Source organism: Neopelma chrysocephalum, unplaced genomic scaffold (genome assembly GCF_003984885.1).
Source record: "Neopelma chrysocephalum unplaced genomic scaffold, ASM398488v2 Primary Assembly neopelma1_97027, whole genome shotgun sequence".
NCBI lineage: Eukaryota > Metazoa > Chordata > Aves > Passeriformes > Pipridae > Neopelma > Neopelma chrysocephalum.
The window spans coordinates 173,124-195,092 of NW_020925669.1; the positions used below are offsets into that span (position 1 = coordinate 173,124).

The 21,969-nt window shown below is 39.1% G+C and overlaps 1 protein-coding gene across 1 annotated transcript in view; it reads right to left on the reverse strand.

Moving 5' to 3' along the window:
- Positions 1 to 9,513: 9,513 nt before the first annotated feature.
- Positions 9,514 to 21,969, reverse strand: part of PIK3C3 (phosphatidylinositol 3-kinase catalytic subunit type 3) — a 68,896-nt gene continuing 56,440 nt past the window's right edge. Inside the window, exons 24-25 of the mRNA XM_027671047.1 lie at positions 13,787 to 13,912; positions 9,514 to 10,247 (exon numbers count right to left, since the gene is read on the reverse strand). Coding sequence (XP_027526848.1) covers positions 10,233 to 10,247; positions 13,787 to 13,912 — 141 coding nt within the window. The 3' untranslated portion in view covers positions 9,514 to 10,232. The remainder of the gene's footprint in view (positions 10,248 to 13,786; positions 13,913 to 21,969) is intronic.

Genomic DNA, 21,969 nt, shown 5'->3' on the forward strand with positions numbered 1-21,969 from the left:
AATTTTTGCCCCCTTTCAATTATTTTCCTAGGGCAAAACATAAAAGTGAAGGAAGGGAAGGGAGGAATATAAAGAGAAGGATACAAATAGTAGCAATGTATTAGTAAAGAGGGACTATTGAAGTAATATATTGATCCTACAAGTGATTTTTGAGATGGCTACAGCACAGCTTATGGGAATGTCTTCTACACTCACAGTTTAGTCTGTGAAGTGACAGGAGAAGTCAGACACCTCTATCAGCACTGTGGGCACTATCTTAGTCACATACAGGGTAAACAGTTCAAGGGCTGAAGGCTTGTGGCTTATGCAATAGAGAAGGAAACATGAAAGAACACCCATGCCTTCACTACCCACTCTACCTACCTCCATGTAACTTGTTTTTCAAAGCCAGGGGTAGGACTTGGAGTGTTTTCGAATTTCATTCCAAAAGGGTGAGAAGCGCTCAAAATTCCCTGGAGGCCCAAGGCACAACTCAGAGGGCTGGAGGGTCTCTCCTGTGAAGCTGGGAGAGTTAGTGGTGTTCAGCCTGGAGAAGAGAAGGATCCGCTGGGAATTATTGCAGACTTTCAAAACATTGAGCACTTATAAGAAAAATGGGAACAGACTTTTTAATAGGCTTGCAGTAACAGGACAAGAGATAATGTTTTTAAAGTAAAAGAGGGTCAATTTAGACTAGATATTAGGATGAAATTTTTTACAATAAGGCTGGTGAGGCCCTGGCACAGGTTGCCCAGAGAAGCTGTGTCTGCCCCATCCCTGGAAGTGTTCAAGGCCAGGTTGGAAGGGGCTTGGAGCAACCTGGGACAGTGGAAGGTGTCCCTGCCCGTGGCAGAGGGGTTGGACTAGGTGGTCTTTAAAGATTCATTTAAATCCAGAGTATTCTATCATTCTATGATTTTGTTACAGATAAATCTTGGATAACTGTTTTTGCAATCCAACACACAGCCTCATGGTGGGGAGCCAGATATTCACAGGAATGCATTACTGCCACCTTGATAATAAAATCTTTTCTGACTCAAGTTTTGGACAACACATTTCTTTCCACCTCTATCCCATGAAATGGTAAGGTCTCTGAATATACTACCTGTTTTGTTCTCCACTAGAAGTAATTTCGTGCAGTGTAGCAAGCTGAATAAAAGGATTTTACTGGGTGTTTATGCAGTTTGGTTGAAAAAAAAAAATAGTTGGCAGTTCTTCTCACTTTGATTTAGAAAACAAACCCATCATTTTCTTTTCTGATATTTTCAGGATGACCAAAGTGAAAACGTGTGAGTATACTTTTCCTTCAGAGGGCTTCTCCTGTCTTCTGTGCATCTATCCAGTGTTCCTTCTCATTTTACAGTCAATTTAACTAGCAAGATCTAGCTTTGTTATTTACATATGCCTTGTCATTTGGGCTTGAATTGCTGGTTTCTTCTATAACTACTTATATTATAGGAACGCTCATTGATTCCAGACCTTTGGTAATAATCACTATGCAAATGTAATGATATGGTCCTAACTCAGAAGGGCTTGCAAATTTAAAAGGTCAAGAGAAGACAACACAGATGGATGCAACAGATGAAATAAGAACCACTTGGATCCCTGATGCCAGTTATATAGGATTTAAAGGAGACTGCAAAAACTCTTCATACATGTGAAATGGCAAACAGCTGGCATGGTATCTATGGAGCACCGGGATCAAGTCTGTCCTTTATTGTGTCAGCAGAAATTCACTGTAATGATTTCCAATTCAAGTAAAGCTCCCTTCTTTAATTATGTAGCTTGATAATAAATAAGGATATTAAAAAATAAGGAAAAAAAAAAGAAAAATAGTCTCCTTCCCATCCTCTATCATGCTGGATTTTACGGAATTAAACAAAATAGGAAGGGAATAATCAATTAAATCATCAAGAGACATTCAAAACTGCAGTATGAGTAGAAAGTAATGTCTAACATCAGATAATTCATGCAAACTTTACTGTAGAAAAGTTAATAATTTATGCCTTGCCTGGCATCTTTCCACTACCAGGAACTAAACACACTTGTTATTTTAAACTTCACAAAATACCTGAAAGCAGGTAAATAAGAGAGATTAGAGCAAGCACATCTGAAGCCTTGCTACCATGACAATTGGATGGTAAATGAAGATTTGGAGCCCAAAGCTGGGCATAACAGAACAGCCAGTTGATTTCCTGGGGCAACGTAATTATCTACTCCGTGATTTAAGCTTGGTTGATGTGCCTAGTTGTGTGAAATACACTTGAATCTGCTCCAGCTTCTGAGAAGATGGCATTTCTAAAATGTGCTACTCTTTGCTGCCACATCACCCACTAATAAATTCAGGGAAGAGCAGCCTGTCTTCTTGGGACACCACCATCTCCCATGGGTCTGTGGGAGGCCGCTCATCCTAGTTATCACAGAATCACAGAGTGAATTGAGTTGGAAGGGACCTTAAATACCACCTAGTTCCAGGTGGTTTCAGAGCCCCATCTAGACCAGGTTGTTCAGAGCCCCATTCCTGGGCGTTTCACAGAATTACAGAAAATGCTGAGTTGCAAAGGACCCACAAGGATCATTAAGTCCAACCCTTAGCCTTGCACAGGACGATCCCCGAGAGTCACACCCTGTGCCTGAGAGTGTCATCCAAATGCTTCTTGAGCTCTGTCAGCCTTGGGGCTGTGACCACTGCCCTGGGGAGCCTGGTCTGTGCCCAACCACCCTCTGGGGGAAGAAGCTCCTCCTCATATCCAACCTAAACCTCCCCTGACACAATTTCAGGCCATTCTCTAAGGTCCTGTCACTGGTCACACAGAGCAGAGATCAGTGCCCTGATCAGTGCCCTGTCCCTCCTGTTCCTCTCCCCAGGAAGTTGTAACTGCAATGAGGTCTCCCCTCAGTCTCCTCTTTTCCAGCTGAACACACCAAGTGCCCTCAGCTGCTCCTCACACGGCTTCAAATCAAGGCCTTTCCCCATCTTTGTGTCCCTTTGTTAGACACTCTCTAATGGCTCAATATCTTCCTTATATTGTGGTGCCCAAAACTGCCCCAATATTCCAGGTGAGGCTGCATCAGTGTAGAGCAGGAAAAGTATCTTGGTGCTCAGTGATGGGGCTGTACCCCTAACACTTTACTATATGTGAAGGTCTGAACTTCTGCTGAAGTTGAGCTCATGGGAAAAAAACATTTTTTCAAGGTAACCAGCTGGATGAAAATGTGGCAGGATTAACCCTTTCTCTGGGTTACACAGGGACATTCCTGTACCTGTGACTCCTCTCAGAAAACAAGTGTGTGACTATGCAGTCAAAAAAATCAAAGCCTAAATGTGATTTGGATGCACACTTAATCCACATCTCACAGAGAAGTCCACTGCTCAGAGAGTAACGTGTCTGCATGACATGGCTATGACCTCCTCTTTGAGATGGAGATGGCCTAGTGCCTTGAACCTCAGACTCCCTTAAAACTATCCAAACTTCCCATGGCTGGGACATCCACTTAGGGATGGTCCTCTGTTTGGTCCTTGCAAACAACAAGGCAGTACTGGAAAACAGAACTGCCCCGTGCGTATTTCAGCTTCATATAAATACCTGACTCAAGTTCCCAGCATGGTCCATGGAAATCTATGCAGTACAGTCAGTGGAACTTAGTAATTCCAGAGTCAGCTTGTTCTAAAGCAGGCACACAGACCCTGATTCAATTTGGCTAAAACTAAACACACAGTGTCATTTGAAATGGTCTGGGGTACCCCCTCCATGGCAGGGTGGCAAATACAACACGGAAAACATGAGTATTGGCAAATACAACACGGAAAACATGAGTACCAACACCGTGGCTGAAAAACGGCAAATCACACTAGAACTCAGTATGTAAAACAAGCTCAACAACCTTTAGGACTGAACAAAAGGCTCAGCACTAAAACTAATGAGTAGTTTTAGTACATGACAGGGATAATAATATGGGCAACCAAACAATGAAATAGTTTGGAACAACATATGCTAACTAAGCCTTTGGTGCACACATATAATGGACATGTAAAACTGAGCTGGGAATGTTCTGATTTATGCTGATTTCCAAGTCTTAAATGAGTTGTTCTTCTTGCTTGTTATATATCCCAAACTGTAAACGAGAAAATAATGCTTGGGACTTGTCATTCTCAGTTTTTCTTGTACACACACATTTACAATCCATGTGGTGTTAAACTAGAAAAAAGCCGCATAGCTTCCAGCTATCCGTCTGGCTGGATCTCTTAATTGAATAAAATAATTTATCTGTTGCAGCACATTAAATCAGGATCAGGTGCCCATTAGGCTGGGCAACGCAGATGCAGAAAACGTGGACCTCGACAAAAAGGCCTGACAATGTGTCTTGAGGCTATTGCTTGCTTAAGCTGAAAAACTGCTGTATTTCAGTTAAGCTTTATTTGTGTATGTACAGAACTTTAGGATTAATTAATGAAAACACAGAAACATTTTCATTTTCCTATTTTAACTACAGCTTTCCAAGACAGAAGAATGGAGAGAACTGCCAGAACACTGTTAGACAGACACAGGGGTTCCAGCGAGTACATTTCTTCAGGCACTTTTGAGCTCTAAGATATGGAACAAATACAAGCCAGTGAACCAAGTCTGAATGCAAAGTGCAATCAAAACACACTGCTATTTGGCAAGTGGTACTTCCCAGATCCAACTGAAATTAAAGCCCACAGCTATGGTACTTCTTGTGTGAGATAAGTTAAAAATGGGTCCTGCACTGCTGAGTTTACAGAGCTGGGAGGGAAATGGAAGTTTGGAAAGCAAAAAAAACTTCAAGGCTGATGGACAAGGAAAGCCACAGACATGATTGTAACACAGAGCCTCTCAGTTCTCGTTTCAAAAGCAGCATCTGTCAAGCTAGAAGCAGAACAGGAGCTAAAACCTGCCATCTCCTCATTTGCAGAGTAAGATGCCATAGCACCTTGTTACTTGGCATGTTGTTTGCAACTTGGAAGAGATAGGTGCAATATGGCCCAACATCCTTGAGAAGATACTACCTACAGGTTTTACTAAATTTTGTGGACTAACTACACAAAACAACTCTGAACTACACAACCACATTTTTTCCCCACATTCAGGATTTCAGCAAGTACAGCTCTCATGGTAGCCAGGTCTCTGCCATGTACTTCACTTTTAAGAAAACCTCATTCACTGTCCCGAGGTTTGTTGCTGTGCTTTCCCTTGGAAAAGAAGCTGAATTAGCTTCCAGTGTAATGCAGCCTTGGCAGAACCTGATCAGAGACCTCAGCTGAACCACTCCTTTAAAGAGTGGGCTTCAAGCCATGCAAGCTGCTGTCCTCATCCCTGAGGATGGTGAATGACTCAGACAACCATCACAGCATCAACCATTTCCCCTTCACCTCCACTGGGTCAGAAGACTCAGCCCCTGAGTCTGTCACTGCATCATCAGAGGCAAAAAATTCCAAGTTTAGGCTGAAATGGAAGCTGCCTACTTCAGGGAATAGATAGTGCTACTAGACCAGCTGTGCTTTTGTTAGAAATCTCTCATTCGTATGTCAGTTGATGAAAATACAGCATTCGAAAAGTGACAGGCAGCTGACTGCACTGAATGAGTACAACTGACATCCCCAGATATGGGGAAAAAAACCAATCCAATATTTAATGGAGAAGAAAAAAAAGCTCTGCTCCTGCCCTGGGGACACAGCGCCCCATCACAAGGCACTACATCACCAGATAGGCAAGACGCACAACCATACAGATCTCTACACATGCATGCAGACATGGAACTTAAGTTACTCCACCTAAAGTTCAAAGAGACGTAATTTGTGAATGGTTTGTTAAAAGCAAAGATTTTACCTAATTATCTCCCCTCTTCTCTGCTAGAAAACTGTTTCCATATGCCTGAGAAAGAAAACAAACTTACTTAATAAAAAAGCCATTTTTCTTTTGTAATGTGGGTTTTTCAGTCTCTAATCAGAGAGACATGTTTTATTAAACAGACACGACAAAGGAAAGCCTTTGGCTACAATTAACTTTACAATCTGATTCACAGTGAAAGAAGACACACCGAAAAAAGGACTGTGGCAAAGTATCTTCTCATTTTATAGATCACGTACAGAAAAAGCAGCTTGACACTGCAGAATGTGGATCTGCATGATTTACCTATTACGTATGCCAATCAGCACCCAAGCCCCCAGTCAGAAGAGGAAAGGGGCTTTATCTGATTATCACTGTGAGGACCACAGGCTGGACCAAACTGAATGGCTCAACCATGGAAGAACAGATTCCAGAGCCCCCCAGAGCCCCGCCCTGGCTCAGCCACACCTTCACAGGGCTTTCCGTGCACTGCAGGCTGTGAACACTGATCCTTGGCTGAGGCTGTGAAGCTGCCACCCTCTGATCCATCACCACTGAAGAAAAGCAGTAGGGAAAAAATTAGGACAAATGCTTTTCTGTCAAGGGAAGGAATTCAAAGTGGATCTGTTAAATTCTGCACAGCTTCTAATTGTGGAGAGGTTTTATTTGGAATTTAAGTACCTCCCTGGGGTTTAGTTTAATCCCCTTTGGAAAGGACAGTCCCACACACAGCTTAACTGATTAATGCCTGTGTAGACGAGCAGTGAATTCCCCCCCCCAATCAGTGTTCTTGCTGTTTCAGGTTTGAACCCATGCAAGTGAACTGTCTCAATACTTCGGAAGCAACTGGGGTTGGGCATTTTATCCTCCTAAGTGAAATTTCTTTCCCCCTGGCAGGGCCCAATCTAAATCACGGAAGTCAGGACACCAATATCACACTTCAAGTAGCTTCACTATTTCAAAGAATCATCACATCAGCTGAAGAGGTTACAAAAATCTATTTTAACACAATCCACCTGCAATCTGTTTTCAATGACTCCCTTAAGACTCCTTAAATGTAGGCGCTTCAGATACTTCATAATAAGCACAGTATTTTACTCTCTGCTGATGACACTGGGTCTTGTGAGTAAAACCTCTCCTGAGTTCAAAAGGTAGGCCATTTAGTCTGCCTCTCTTTCTGCTATCCCCACTCTGAGAGGAGGTGTTAAGATTCCTATTCTCTGTTCCTCCTTCCCCTTCCCAAAGCCATTATCCCTCTAAAGCCTTTCAAAAGTGCTTTTTATTTTAGATTGCACACAAGAACAACAAAGCCAGGTAACTGTCTATAAGAACAGGAACATTTCTTGCCAAAAGGATACATGCCTTTTATATTAAAGCAAAGACTCCATCCATTTCTTTCTCACTCTCCTACCCCACCCTCCCCAAAAATTCTACTTTGACAATTATTGTTTCTTCATCCCCAAAAGAAAAGCTGACTGTGACACTTTCTGCTCTGGATGCACCGGCAGCTGAAAACAACCAGTGACAGTCTATAGGTAGGGAAGAAAAAAGAAAAGAATGATTTCTTTTGCTTCACCCACCCTCAATCCCAAAGAAAGACCACCAGAGATTCCAGAATAAAATCAGGATGAAGCCAAGAGGGATGCTGAAAGGCAAATAAATCACCCACAAGCTAGATTTATTGCACTTTTTATCTCCAGTTATGTAAAATACAACTGCTGGGCAAAACAAGCCCATGGCAAAATTACTGACTGTTCTGTTTCTTTTCCTCTGCAATGCTTCCTGGGGACACTTAACAGGATGACTTTTGACAAGTTGTTCTGTGACACAACTGGTACAGCCTGGTTTCCTACCAAATACTGCATCATGCTCTGATACACATGATGGAGCTCACAGCCTCACTCTATCCAGAATTTTGTGTTTGTGTGTGCATGCCCCACATATGCATACACACAAATAAATATGCAGGGGGAAACTCCTGTCTGACACTCCCCTGAAGATCTTTCCCTGATCAGGGATCTACCTTTGTGAAACATATAAGGATTTCACCTTCAGTAGCTATTCAAGGGATTCAGAAGGTATTAGAGACAATAGACAAATAATATAATCATGGTATTATGTAGAGATATTGAGCCATGATAGATAATATATCACACATATTTAATTTAGTAAGTCAAAGCTTTAGACTAACATATCTAAAAAGAAAACCTTTAATTTAAAACAAAATAACTTATTCCCCCCAATGCCTCAGCTTGTTCAGGTTTTCTCCTTTTCTTTCCTGGGCGTTTTACTTTAAATAAATGATGCCACATGAAGCGCCAAGAGCCATCAAATTTTACCAAAAAAAAGTCAGAACTGTGTATATGAGTATTAAAAAAAAACCAAAAGACCTACTGATGTGTGAACTTGTAGGAACAATTTTCAACAATACTTGGTATTTAGAAGATGAGGCATAAAGCATACATTTATTTACATGTAGTGTGTTATATGCCTGATAGTCTCCATTTACGAAGTTTTCAGTGATCTACGGTGAAGTCAGGCTCACATTATAACATTTATAACTGACTTAGTGTACAATTTTAATAGGCTGTTGCACAGCCCAGTATATGAACAGGTTAATTAATTTTAAAACACGACATACTGAACAACCATGTATTATTTTGTAGCGTGTTCATAAAAAATTAATATTTATCACTTTATAAACCTCTCTGCAAAGTGAAATGTGCTGTATGATTGAGCTGATGATGTCTTTTGGGTTTTAATGAGGAGACAAACCTTGGCCTGTCTGGGTAACTGGTAATTAGTCTGCAGCAGGAAGAACAGAAAGTTTTCTTCAAGAAAAATAGAGGAAAAATCCTATAACATATACAGTTGAAAGGGCTGGGGGTTAGGAGACAAGAATTCAAGTCAAATAAAGTGTGGCTGCTTCATACAGATCAAAAGTTGTGTGAGCATATAGGATGCACCTTCAAAACAGATAAAAAAAAAGAAAAAGACCTTTTGCAGAATTTTCTCTGAATGTCTGAAAATTCCAAGCTCTCAGAATTACACTTGGAAGATACCACAAAGTACTGCATGTAGAATGAGTTCATGCAAAACAGAGGCAGTAGAGAAGTATGTAAGTGTGCCAGGTGAAGCAAGACCAGAAGAAAACCTGCAAGCAAATGGTAATTACTACTTCTCCAAAAAAGAGTCACGTAAAGATAAAAGGTACCAGTGTAGCTCCTCTGTGGCACTGGGTGTTCCCAGCTGACACAAACACTACTAGTAACTACGGTAATGCAGTTCTTAAGTGACACATACAGGGGAAAAGAAGGGCAAAAGCACAAAGCAAGATTCACTCACTAATATCAGTCAGATTCAGATTCAAATCAGTCCCTCTTATCTTTATAATTGGGAAGGATTTTTTCTGGCTGAAATTGTTATATAAGAAAAATACAGGAGTATAAGAGCACCCTTTGAAGCAGGGCACACATTTATGGAGAGCTAATTACATTGTTGATCATACAAAACAGATTCATTATGAACTCAACATGTGGCACAAAAGTAATTTCAAGAGTGGCCTTATTTCAGCATTAAGTGAACCGAGAAGTGAAAATCCTCACAAAAAGCCAAGAGTTATAAACATAATCCTCCAGTATGCCATGTCTCAGCAGGTAAGATTAAAAAAACAAAACAGAACACCTCAAGACTGCGACAACGAAGATTTTATTAGAGTGAGGAATATATAATCACTGTACAGAAAACATTGAGAGTAAAAGTGTGAAATACTGAACCACTCACTGTGCATTCTGGTTGCTGAGCCTGTTAGTGATGATTTAATTGGCTGCCTATGGCTGGGTAACTTACCAACATTTAAAAACATTTTTGTAAGCAGGCAAGAAATGATTGTCCTTTCTAAATGGTAACATTGCCCGAGGTGGGAAATAAAGGATCATATGACATTACATTTAAAATTTACTCGGGGAACAAAGTTGGTGGGAAGGGATGAGAGGAGACTGCCATAGTTCTGTAGGGTTTTTGCTGCAGCGAGGAACTGCGACCTCACTGCTGTAACTTTGTATGTACTTATATTTTAAATAAGAAAATATATTAACAGGTAGAAGAAATCCCCATCAAATCCAGCCTCTTCCAGTTATCTTTGGCTTGAGAGGAAGTTGCTTACTTCGACCTTTGAGGCCCCCAAAGATGGTATAAACAATCATGTTCCTTTAAAAATTGGTTGGTTTTAAACCTGTGAAGAACAGAGACTCAAAAAGCTTCTCTACCTTCTGAGCTCTCAGTGCTCCATATTCCTAAATCTGCAGCTTTTTCCTTCCAAAGCTGCTTCGTGAAGTCCACAAGGGCTTGAGAAAGTCTCTTTCTTGAGCATTTGTTTGTTTCCATCACGTGTAGGCAAAAGGCTTATTTTCTCCAATACTAAAAGAAAAAAAAAGACATAGAACAGAGTTTATTCAACCTGGTTTACTCTCAAAGAACAAAAGTTTTGAGCAAATGGAATTCTGTGTTTAAAAGCATGGTGAAATGCCTAGGGGCACGTGATTTTCACAACCTTTAAGAGAAAAAACAGCACAGAAGCCAACTCTATCTGCCCCCTGACAAATGATTTCAGTTAATCCACACAATCCTGCTGGTAGATATTCCCTATTTTATTTTGGCATCCAATAGGAAGGAATACAGAAGCCTTGTCCTGAGGTCCCTTCATTCTGGGATACAGCAGCACTGGGATTACAGTTTGGAGATATTCTAAAGCCATGAACTTCCACAGCATAGTAAGTGAGTTTGTTCCTAAGCAGACAGCAGTCAAGCATTGATAAAACCCCAAAGCTGTACAGCTACACTTTAGGTGGGACATCCCATAACCCACAAACTTTCACTTTTCTAATCACTGCTTAACATCACCCCTAAATGCAACTGACTTGATTTGTAAATTTACATGGGAAATAAAATGTGAAATTAGACACTTCATTTGGAGATTGTTTCCTGCCTCTGCAGAAATAAATAATGCTGCTAAAATGAAAAAGACTCTCCAGGGAGAAATGCCTATCCAGTCTTCGTTAGTATCGATTAAAATTGGTATGCACTTCTTCCTCCTCTTGAGCACTATTGTACAACACCATTATCTTATTCTAAATGTTAAATTTATTTACTTTTCAGACAACATTTTTTAGATAACTGTTAAGGAGACAAATAGTGCATAAAAAGGTCTGTAAAATATCTGATAAAATAACAATTAGAGATACATTAGAAATTAAACCAAAGGCTTTGTAACACAGCTGTGAACTAAAATCAATTTACAATACTGGTACAAAAGAACAATACTGAGCTGATTCCAAAACATCCTGAGTACCTTATCCAAGCATTTTACTTACTACAGAGTGACATACAGAATACTGAAACACCGTGGTTACTATAATAACCAACCTTATTAAAAAGCTCTTAAGTGCTGCAGTAGACTGCACAGATTCCTTGTTGGCCTATTTTGGAGGCAGTAAAAGAACAAATATCTACTGATAAACAAAAAAAAAGTGTTGAAGAGCATTTAAAATTAAATATTATGTGGCATTAAGCTAAATCTGCTGTTTACACTTGTGTCATAACACTTGTGTAGTGTTGGGGTTTTTTTCAGTCAACTTATAATACTTTTAAGAGCAAGGCCATTGGCAATTCAAAATGAACAAACTGAAGCTTCAGTTGGCCATTGTGTGGGATGACCCCTTTACAGCAAATTCAATGACCCATTAATTGTTCATTTAACGATTTAGAGACTCCATGAAGACTACAGCAGCAAATTCTTAAGACCGTCTCAAACAAAAAGGAACGATAATGATTTTGACCAATGAAGTACCAAGTATCACTAAAAAGTGTCCTATTTCACTTGTAATATAAAGGGAATAGACATTAATTACACTTAATTTCAATGAATTTTTTGTAAGGTTTTTTTTTTTAAAATACATTAATAGACCTCAGATTCTTAAGACTTGCCAACTGCTGATTAATTTGTGACTGGTTTTTTTGCACCCTCCTCACACTTGCAAGCATCCAGTATCCTTGCAGGGGCAAGCCTGTAGGTGTAACTGTTTTTAGAGCGTGAATAAAGGCAATAACTGGAACTCCAAAACTAGCAGAAGAATCCTACATCACATGGAGTCAAGAGATGCCCTAAGCACCTACAAAGCAACACACTACTGTTTTCATTCTAGGCATCAGATGCCAAAAGCAGAAAGGAAAGCTAAAAGCACACAGTTTGCACACTCTGCAGCAGTGCACAAGGGGAGTTCAGGGCCTCAGTAAACACAACCCCTAAGACTGTGCTGCAGTTCAGCACGGGCCACTGGAGAGGTAAAACCCTCAAAATGAGATAACTGTGACAGCAGTGACTGGCACATCTGCTTATTTGGTATCCAAAGTGTAATATACACTGTGAGCTTGTTTTTTAACTCCCAAAAATATGAATGGAAGATGCTGCTGTATGTATCAGCTTGTTGTTTAGAACACCATTCCTGGGAGCTGAAATCACAGAATGGTTGGAAGGACCTTAAGTTCAACTAGTTCCAAACCCCTGCCATGGGCAGGGACACTTCCACTAGACCAGACTGCTCTAAGGCCCATCCCACAGAAGCCTGGGATAACATTCATTGGTACCTTTCCATATTCTGAACAATCTGTCCTGAGATTTTAAAAGCAATTGTAAGTGCTGAAGAAAGATCAAGCAAGAACAAGCCTGAATGGAAAAAGTAAAGGTCATCTAAATCAAACCTGTAAACTCTGACTTACTAACACAGCTTCACAAATGCAATAACAATTATCTGGGAGAGTCTGGCAGTCACCTAAAGCCAATGAAGTAAAAAGACATGTCTTAAAAAAGTGACTGTACATGATTAAAAGGAAGACCTACACACATATTGGAAGCACTTAAAATTTTGATGTTGAATCTTTGTAATGGCCTTTTTTTTTTACTCGAACCCCAAGATAGATGCCAGGCATTTCGCACTTTGTGTTATGAAATTATAAAGACCAAAGTGATCCATACTAAATGACAACGAATTTCAGATCATTTTCATATAATTACACTTCCTTTTTTCACATCACATAAAAGATCACCTTTATTCAATATATGTGTGGATGTAAATGACGTTTTTCCTTCTTATTTTGCACTATATAGTGCAATTCTTCAAAATAAAAACTAAGTTTGAAGGCAACAACAGAAGATCTTCAGCAAAATGGATAGCCATAAAAATAGTTCTGCTCAGTTTATGTCAGAATTTGATCAGCATTTTGAAGAAAGAATCAATAAAAATAACTGGGATAATGACTGGCTTTTCAGAGCAGTTTCATTTTTCCTCTTAATTCCATTTCTTGTCATGAGTCTAATACTTAAGGCAAACAGTGTAGTATCTTAAATCCTGGACAAGCACAACCCAAATGTCAGATGGTTTTAGAGGAAAAAAAAGAAAACCACTGTAAATTCAAAGCAGAAGTGCTTTTGTGAACATGGTTTTGTTCTACATGAGAATCAAATATTTTATTGTTTTACAGTGGCTTGCAATAAGACAGTACAGAGCTGGAGGCAGCACTGCAGGTGGGGTCCCACCAGAGCAGAGTAGAGGGGCAGAATCACCTCCCTTGCCAGGCTGCCCTCACTGCTGGGGATGATCTCAAGACACACTTGGCTTTCTGAGCTGTGATTGCACAAGGTTGGGTCATGCCCAGTCTCTCACTCACCAGCACCCCAAGTCCTTCTCAGCAGGGCTGCTCTAAATCTCTTCATCTCCCAGCCTGGATTGATACCAGGAACTACCCTGACTGCAGGTGACAGAACCTGCACATTTGCTAAGGTGCTTCCCAACTTTTTCTAAGATCACTATTAGTTTGTTCTCCAGTCCTGGCAACCACTTGCAACCTCTCACCTTGTTCAGCTTTCACACAAACCAGCAACTGAGCAGAAGGTATCTCACCTGTGCAAACTTGTGTATCTGCTCCACCACAGCTGCAAAGAGGGCATGAACACTTTCATCAATTAGACTCTGCATATAATGGACAGCTTCCTCATCAGACAGGTCCAAACGAAACTTGTCCTGCACCTGGAATGGGGGCAGAAATGGCTAAAATTAGTTCAACACATGCACTATGCTATCTGTGTATACAGCAGCAGACACAGTGATTTCAGCTAAGACAGTTTAGTAGAGAATCTCTCTTTTACTTCTAAGTTACAGCAGATTGCTGGAAATTTACAGTGCTGTATAAAACACCTATTTTAAATCCTTTCATCAAAATCAGTGTTTAAATAAGCTAGAAACAGGCCCCTACATCTCATTGCCCCAACTACTAATTTCAAAGCTCAAGGCCAGAAAGTCAAGGGAAGTACTTGGACATACGAGTTTAAGCAGAACTGAAGTGGTACGAGAAAAAAGAGAAAATACTCAACATTTTCTAAAAATGAAATGCCACTTGAGAAAAAACACACAGCTTTGCATATTAAATACAAATTTGGAAGAGTCTGGATGACCCTAATAATTTCTGAAAAGATGTAACATTTCCTTACTCTACACCTATTTTCAGGTAACACCATCTTTTATAAACTGTAAGGCAGTTAAGTAAAGAACACAGAATCAGAGGAAGGGCTGAGCAAATCAACTCTCTCAAATCTGACCTTTAGGTGGTGGGTGTGAAGGTCATTAACTTTGATTGTATCCACCATCCACAAAAGGTTGGAGACACTGCTACCCCTCATATTGTTTTTCCTTTTGACAGCAACACAGTTTAATCATCGCTCCAGTAACACAATTCATGTATGAATTAAAAGCTCAATGCACTATAATTAAGAATACAGCAACATCCATACTTCCCTATTTCCATCTTGGCAAAGCCAAGAACATTAATGAAGGGGCCTTTCTGTGACTTCCAACTAATTTCATGGCAGTTTTTCAGAACTGATCCAGATGGTAACACTCTCTAACATATAGGACTACCCAACCTTAACTCTACTGAGATTGGTTTTATCCCCTCCCTCTTTCAAAACTCTTTTGAGAAGTCTAGATCTGAGCATTGCCTAATCAATACTATCCCCTTAAATACTAGCTACCTTGCAAAGAAGTGCTAATCACAATATGTAAATTGCCCAGCAAATCCACATTAATTGCAGAAAATTTATTGCTGCCACCTAGTAACGTGCTTTATGCCCATAAAGATAAATCTCAAATGACACGAGCTCTTCTGGAGACCATCACATTCAAGTACTTCAGTCTCCTGCATAATGAACTAGGTAAAATGGTATCAAACAATTTTTTCACCAAGTACTTATCTTCTACTTTATCTATGAGAATCTCCTTTACAGTATCTTTATACAAAGACAGAATGTTTCACATCCTCGGTAAATTGTTTCAATGATTAATTGTCCTATTTAACAAGTGTGACTTATTTGCTATCTGAATTTGTCCAATTTCCATCTCAAACAGTCGAGTTCATTAAAACTTTTTCTATTAAAGAGCTGCCTATCAGAAATCCCCCTCATGTAGGCAAATATCAAATGATTTACGTTTCTTCTTAACCTTCTTGTGGTTGTGACTAAGGAGACTAACAGTAAGGAATCAAGTCTTTCCTGAACGTTTTCCATGCATTCCCTTTTTTTTAGGCATTGAAAAAAATGTGAGCCAAATTATTTCAACAGTGCACTTAATAAGGTCGGATTTGTGAGATGATACTGCCTTTCCTTCCTATTTTGTATGCTTTCAGTGCACCAAGGAAAACACATACTCAACCACACTCTTTATGACAGCAAAAATGCTCCAAGATTGCAGTTTAGCATAACTCTCTGTTCCTTTCAAAGGCAACCTACTATAAAATAGTACTCTTCAGAGCTGTAATAAAAGTCTAAGTTAGCCTCCCAAGTATGGAAAGATCATGGAATCATAGAATGGTTTAGGCTGGAAAAAAGCTCTATGATCATAAAGTTGCTTTACTCAAAATACCATTATAACTGATACGTTGGAAGTAAGCATAAATTGAGTTTTTCCTCAACTTCCTCTCAAAAAGATGTTTGATCATCATGAAAGAATGGATTAAACAGGAAAAGTTCAAACTTTCAACAAAGCACGTACCAGGGAGAGATTCAGCAGATATTTCAGGCTAATAGTATAGAACTTTTATCTTCGTAACAAACACGATGAGAAGGAGGTTTATTATCTCCCACAGACATATCAGAAGTTTTTAGACAGCCAATGACGCACACAGTAGAATCCAACTGAAGTTAATGGACTATTCACATGCTTGCAATTATGCACAAGTTTAAATACCTCCCCAAATTACAGCACAGATTTCTTTCAGATCTATTTCCATGCTCACAGAAAAGGTGATGTTAATGAGAATTCAGGAAAATTGCTCACTCCAGGCTTCAAAAAAAGGAAAAATCACCGTAATGCTCTTTTACACAACTCTAGTAATCAAACACTTCAGCGATCTTCTAATTCGCTCACGGAAGACCTTCTCAGAATTCCTGCAGTTAGGGATATTAAGATGCAGCTTAATTCTATGGAATTAATGACTAATTAAACCCACTTCCCAGAAAACACACTGGCACACTGATATATGTGCAAAGAAATTTACCCATGGTTGGATCTTAAAATCAGTTTGCAATGAACAGCAGGATCAAATGCTGCTGAGTATCAAATCTTTGCATGAGAGTTTTTCAGCCCTGCATTAAAACTGACTGCTGGAACCTAGATGAGAAGAAACACGGCAAAACTACAAATTATTTCTTGAGCTGCAACAGCAGCAACTGACTTCTAGTTCTTGTAGGAAAACCAACAGTAGTTCTTATTTGAAATCTCTGAGTTCCAACATAAATGATATATTCTAAAAGCCAGTAGTTTCTCACAGACGAGGCCAACTAGGAAGAGATCTTTGCACAGTGCTAAAAATACAGGTGAATTTGGGGGGCGAAATTCTGATGAATTATACAATTATCTCAATTCTACACACTTATGAAGGATGGCCACCATGAAGGCATCAAAGGTATTCCACCTGAAGATTTACTTAAAGCTGTCACTTTGATATTTAAATCAACAGCAGTGTTTTAGTTTAGTATTTGTTAAATAGAAAATAAATACACTTGATGAATCCGGTTAAACTTCTGCTTTGTTTCCAGATAAGGAAGCTTTAAACCCCACACCATATACAAACACTGTTTTTTAACATTAGGTCTCAACAGAAGAACTTGGAACATTCAATGATGAAAAGGCTGAATGAACAAGTAGAGTCCATGAAGATACTGACATGCAACTTGAAATATTAAATGTATCCACTTACTATCCCCCTGCAGAGTGGATAGTTTAGCAATAAACTGTACAACAAAGGATTGCAGAATTATATGAAACTGGGCGACTAGAAATTTTATTATCCTTCAGTAAAATTTAAAGCGCCTTGTAAGAAAGCTACTGCCAGTTGTCATGGTAGAGCTTTTATTTTTCAAAAGACAAATAAAAATTAAAAAGGGGAAGAGACCATGACAGACAGTTCAAAAGAAACTATGGGGGAGTGAGGGTGAGGAGAGAAGCATTTAAATATAAATTACTTGTGGCTGAACCGATGATGAGCTAAAAAAACACTGATCATCACTCGCAGCAGAATTCCACATAGGATAGGAACTTAGCCAAAGCATGGGAAAAATATATTTTACAGTAACAAAAAGAAAGAAACACTACTTCACACCATTATCCCAGCACAAAGTTAACTGAGAGGGGAAGAGCATAACATCTACCAGAATAATGGGCATTGTTAACTGCTAATAAATTTGGACTTTGTTTTTGCTTGAAGTGTCTTCAAGGAGAGGTAGAATAAGTATTGTTTGGAAAAGGGCACCAAATGTGTTTATAAAGCTGATTTCATAGAAAACTTCCAGTCAGGCCCACAGAGTTGTGTAAAGCACAAAAAACGTGATGGTAAAAAGGAGACATGAAATACTCAAGAAAACACTTATCTTATTAAAAAATGTAGTTAAAGGTCTGAGATAATGGCAGCTCAATGTCTTCATTCTGTTGAATGAATCTCCCCAGGTTTACCCTTTTCTGGCATTTTGCATTTTCAGAAGTGTGACAGACTTAGGATTGAGATATGATACATACACCCAGTAGGGAATAGAGCTTATGTGGGTAAGTGCACTTTCTTGTAAAGTTGCAAGATTTTCACTTAGGTCTTTTGTTCCTTAACCACAGGACTGCCTTTTCTCTCTCACCAAAGAGCAGATTTGTATAGATTTTTATTTTTCTTTGTCCTCAAATTTGATCTACTGTACAATATGGGCCAGGGGAATCATATTAAACTATGATTTTTTTTTTCACTAGAAAGCATATTCTCCCTGCTAAAAAAATTACCTAAAATTAATTGGGTACTCAGGGCTCAAGGTTATGATGAACTTTTTAGAAATTCTGTGGAAGCTTTTATTATCTTCAGGACAGCATCCAAATCCATACTTCCCGAACACTTATGAAGCTCTGCTTTTCATCACTACTGAGGAAGGTAATAATGCATTTTAAGGTGTCATAGAAGATGTATATATGAGAACCCTTTCTCAATCCTCTTTAGGTTTCAGACAAATTGCAAGTCAGCCATTCTGAAGAATGCATCACAAAGACTGGTGGCTGCTCTAGTATTTATTCTTCCAGTAATATTAAGCAGCACTGCTTGTGTTTTATATAATTTTGTCACATCAGTATGGGATTGCTCATTGCAAAATCAGCTGCTTACAGAGAAACTTCAGTGTCCTTTTCCATTAGGTCATAATACACATTGGATGTCATCACGACTAAAACCTCAGACAAAGACCAATTTACAGTCAAAAAAGAAAACAACAGTATTTAGTGGTGTTTTCATGATTATTTTTACTGCTTTTCCTTATAATTATTACCAGCACTCAGTATCCAACACTCATGTGGCAGAAATTGGCATTAAATTCTTCGCTTAACCCTTATCACATTCCATCTTTTTCAGTAAAATACTTTCTTGTTTTCCCTGTTGCTTGTAGCCTAAACAACTCACAGAACAAACTATTCACATGTTTTATTTGCATGAACAATTTCATTTGGAACACTATTCCAACAACAGCCTTTGTTTTCAAGGGTTGAATTTGAACAAACTGCAGTTTCTAAACAAGCCCATGTACGCTTCTCTATATTTTTTTTTTAAGCAGAAGGCACTAAAGATGTTAGAGAACATCTCTAAATTGAACTTGTGTGAAAATCAGGGTTTCAGCTGCTACAGTACACAAAGATGATACTATTCCAGCTCAGAATTTCATCATGCTGGCCAAAAACTTACAGTCAATTAGAGAGTGAAATATAAAGCAACGGGAGAACAAGAGTGTTCTCACACTTGGTTCATGTTGTGATGTTTATTCCAACTTTTTTTTTTTTTGTATTTTGAAACTAATTAATATACATGAAAAATCAACAGCCTAGAAACAGAAAAGCTGGGTGTGCAGCTGCAGCATCATTACCCAAATGGACACAGACATGAATATCTGCCGAAGCAAAATAAGCTCCGTGGCAATGTGACACTTTTACAAAGAATAAACCTCCCCAGAGCAGCAAGAAAATATGACTAGTGAAGCAAAGAGACTCTAGTCAAGCAAAACTGAGTTTATTTCTCCTACAAATGTAAATTTCCTATTGGCATCCGCAAGGTTTCCTAGTGCCACCTTCTAACCAATACTTGTATTTTGTCAGGTGAAAAGGGACAGACAATTGCTGCCTAAAAAGGCTTGTCAAGCTCCAACTTAGAGGTCCTTTCCATTTCACTAACTTGGGAACTCAACTCTCAATTATCCATTGACTGGCTGGAGAGGAAAGAGGAGGGGGAAAGAGCAGTAGGTGTTTCACTATAAGCCTGATGAAAAAAAAAAAAAAGGAAAAAATTATCTCAGGCTTAGGAACAAACTAGCTCAGAAACTCTTTCTGTACCTCCAGTCACATCTCTGTTTCAGCTTTTATACCTGTAGAATAAAAATCATTTTACTTTGATATATTCAATGTTTCAGGAACAAACAATATCTGCTCCCTCTTCTTGATAGTTTCCAAATGACCACACTGATCATTTTCTTATCAAGGGGGATGAGCCCTCCTCAGACTTGGAAACACAGAGGGTGCTCCCAGTGTTTCAGTCCACAGAAGGATTTTCCTCTCTTCTGAGCAGTTTGATTTTAGCCTTTTCTGTGTGTATCCAAAGGCACTGTCAAATCTGAATGGGGCTACTTTCACCGACAGCAGTTACCTCCTGCTTGCTGGGAGCCAGGTATTCGTGCTGCCTGTGCTCACAATAACCTCGCCTGTAATGCAGTGTCTTTGCAGAACCTTCTTTAATCAATGGGCATCTGAAACACAGCTCAGGCAATTAGGACACTGTCCTTTAATGCCTGCTGAGTCCTTTGTCTGCCAATGAATCACTGGTCCCTGATGTTTTCTCATTTAAAGGTCAAATTTGCTATGAAGGACAGATAGAAACCATCTGGCTTTCCTGTAGAAAAATCAAAAGCTTTTTTTGTTAGGAGGTGACAATGCTGAATCCATTAGCTACATCTGAAGAGTGATGGTCTACTTCTTCCTTACGCAAAACTGGCTATATAATTGACTCCAGATTTTAGTCATTACTACTTAGGATTTATAGCACTGGCTAATTTTAAAAAGTCCAACAATTAGCAATTAGCACTGCAGCTGTGCTGGAAACAGAAAAACAAGGAGCACTGGCAGAAAAAAAAAAAAGTGAGTGTGGGGATAACTTTATTGTATTATCAGTTATGCATTGACAGGTCAATATAAAGATTTCAGCTCAGCCTTCTTCCTGAAAACTGAAAAACATATGTGAAGAGTGGAAAATTTAAAGGCAATTACCTCAGAGGCCACAGAAAGGGAGAGGCAAACTGGGGAGAATCTTCTGCTACTTTTCAATTTAATTTCGTTTTGTGACATTTTTGAGCCACGGCAGGTTTTCAGAAAAGCCTAAATCAGAGAGTGGCAGTAGGAGATGGTGTCGTGAACCATGAGATGAAACACACTATACTGACAGCTCTCCTTATAAATAGTATGGAGAGGACAAAAGGAGATGAAAGGATCAAAAAGACAACTAATTTTAAGCTCTGCAGCTACTTTTTCTTGGTCAAAAATTGACACGCTTTTCGCTATGAAACTAAATAGGACGAATTTGAAGAGGATCTCTAGAAGTCTGAGGATGGAAACAATTTTTTGCAGCTGGTAATCCCTGTTTTCAGGTTTTTTTCTGGGGAAAAGTAGTGGGCGAAAATGGAGTGAGGCAAGTGAGTCAGTACAACAAGCTTCTCTTACAACTGAAAGGGACTACCCTATCTATCTATAAATATTGGGTACATTCACCGCAAGCGGATAGCATTGGATAAACATTTTTCCATGCACTCTCCAAGAATAGTTGTGAAACTTCAAACAGCTTTGTTTGTTTTCAGGACAATGCTGACTCACTCATTGTCAGTCCAATTTTAGCTGTGGGAATGCATTGTTAAGGTCAGTACTGATTTAATTTCTGAAAACAAATGTTACACAATGCAAGTAGGAAGGGAATGTCAAATTTTGGTGTGCTCTAAAGCCACCTCTCCAGTTGAAGCCACAGGGAGTTTGTGTTTCTTTTCACACCAGCAGGAAAAAATATATCCATTGTCACTTTCCTCTGATAAGCAAAATCAGTTTCTGTAGAGTTTGTTCTCTTTTGAACAGGAAGAATGTGAAAGTACCTTCAAGGAGGACAGGAACACACTTGTGCCATAAACCATGTCAGAGGTGCAATCTATACTTATTTTGCACAAAGTTACACACGACACAAGCTGCTGTTCCAATTTTGACTTCACTCGATGTGGATTTCTCCCAAGACTTTTCAAAACCCTTAGACAAAAACAACACCTGGGCAATATGCCTTCAGTTAAGACTTTAAGTTTGATTATACAATTACATTCTGTCAGTGAGCTTCCTGGGATGTCAAGCTGTTATGAGATAATAGACAGTATTTTGAAAAAAGAAAAAAAAACTTTTTGGAAAAAAATAAAAAAGAACCTGCCTTCCCTTTTGTTCCCCACATTAGCAGTGATATTCCTTATGAATACTTTCTGCACTCAGATTTTTCTAAA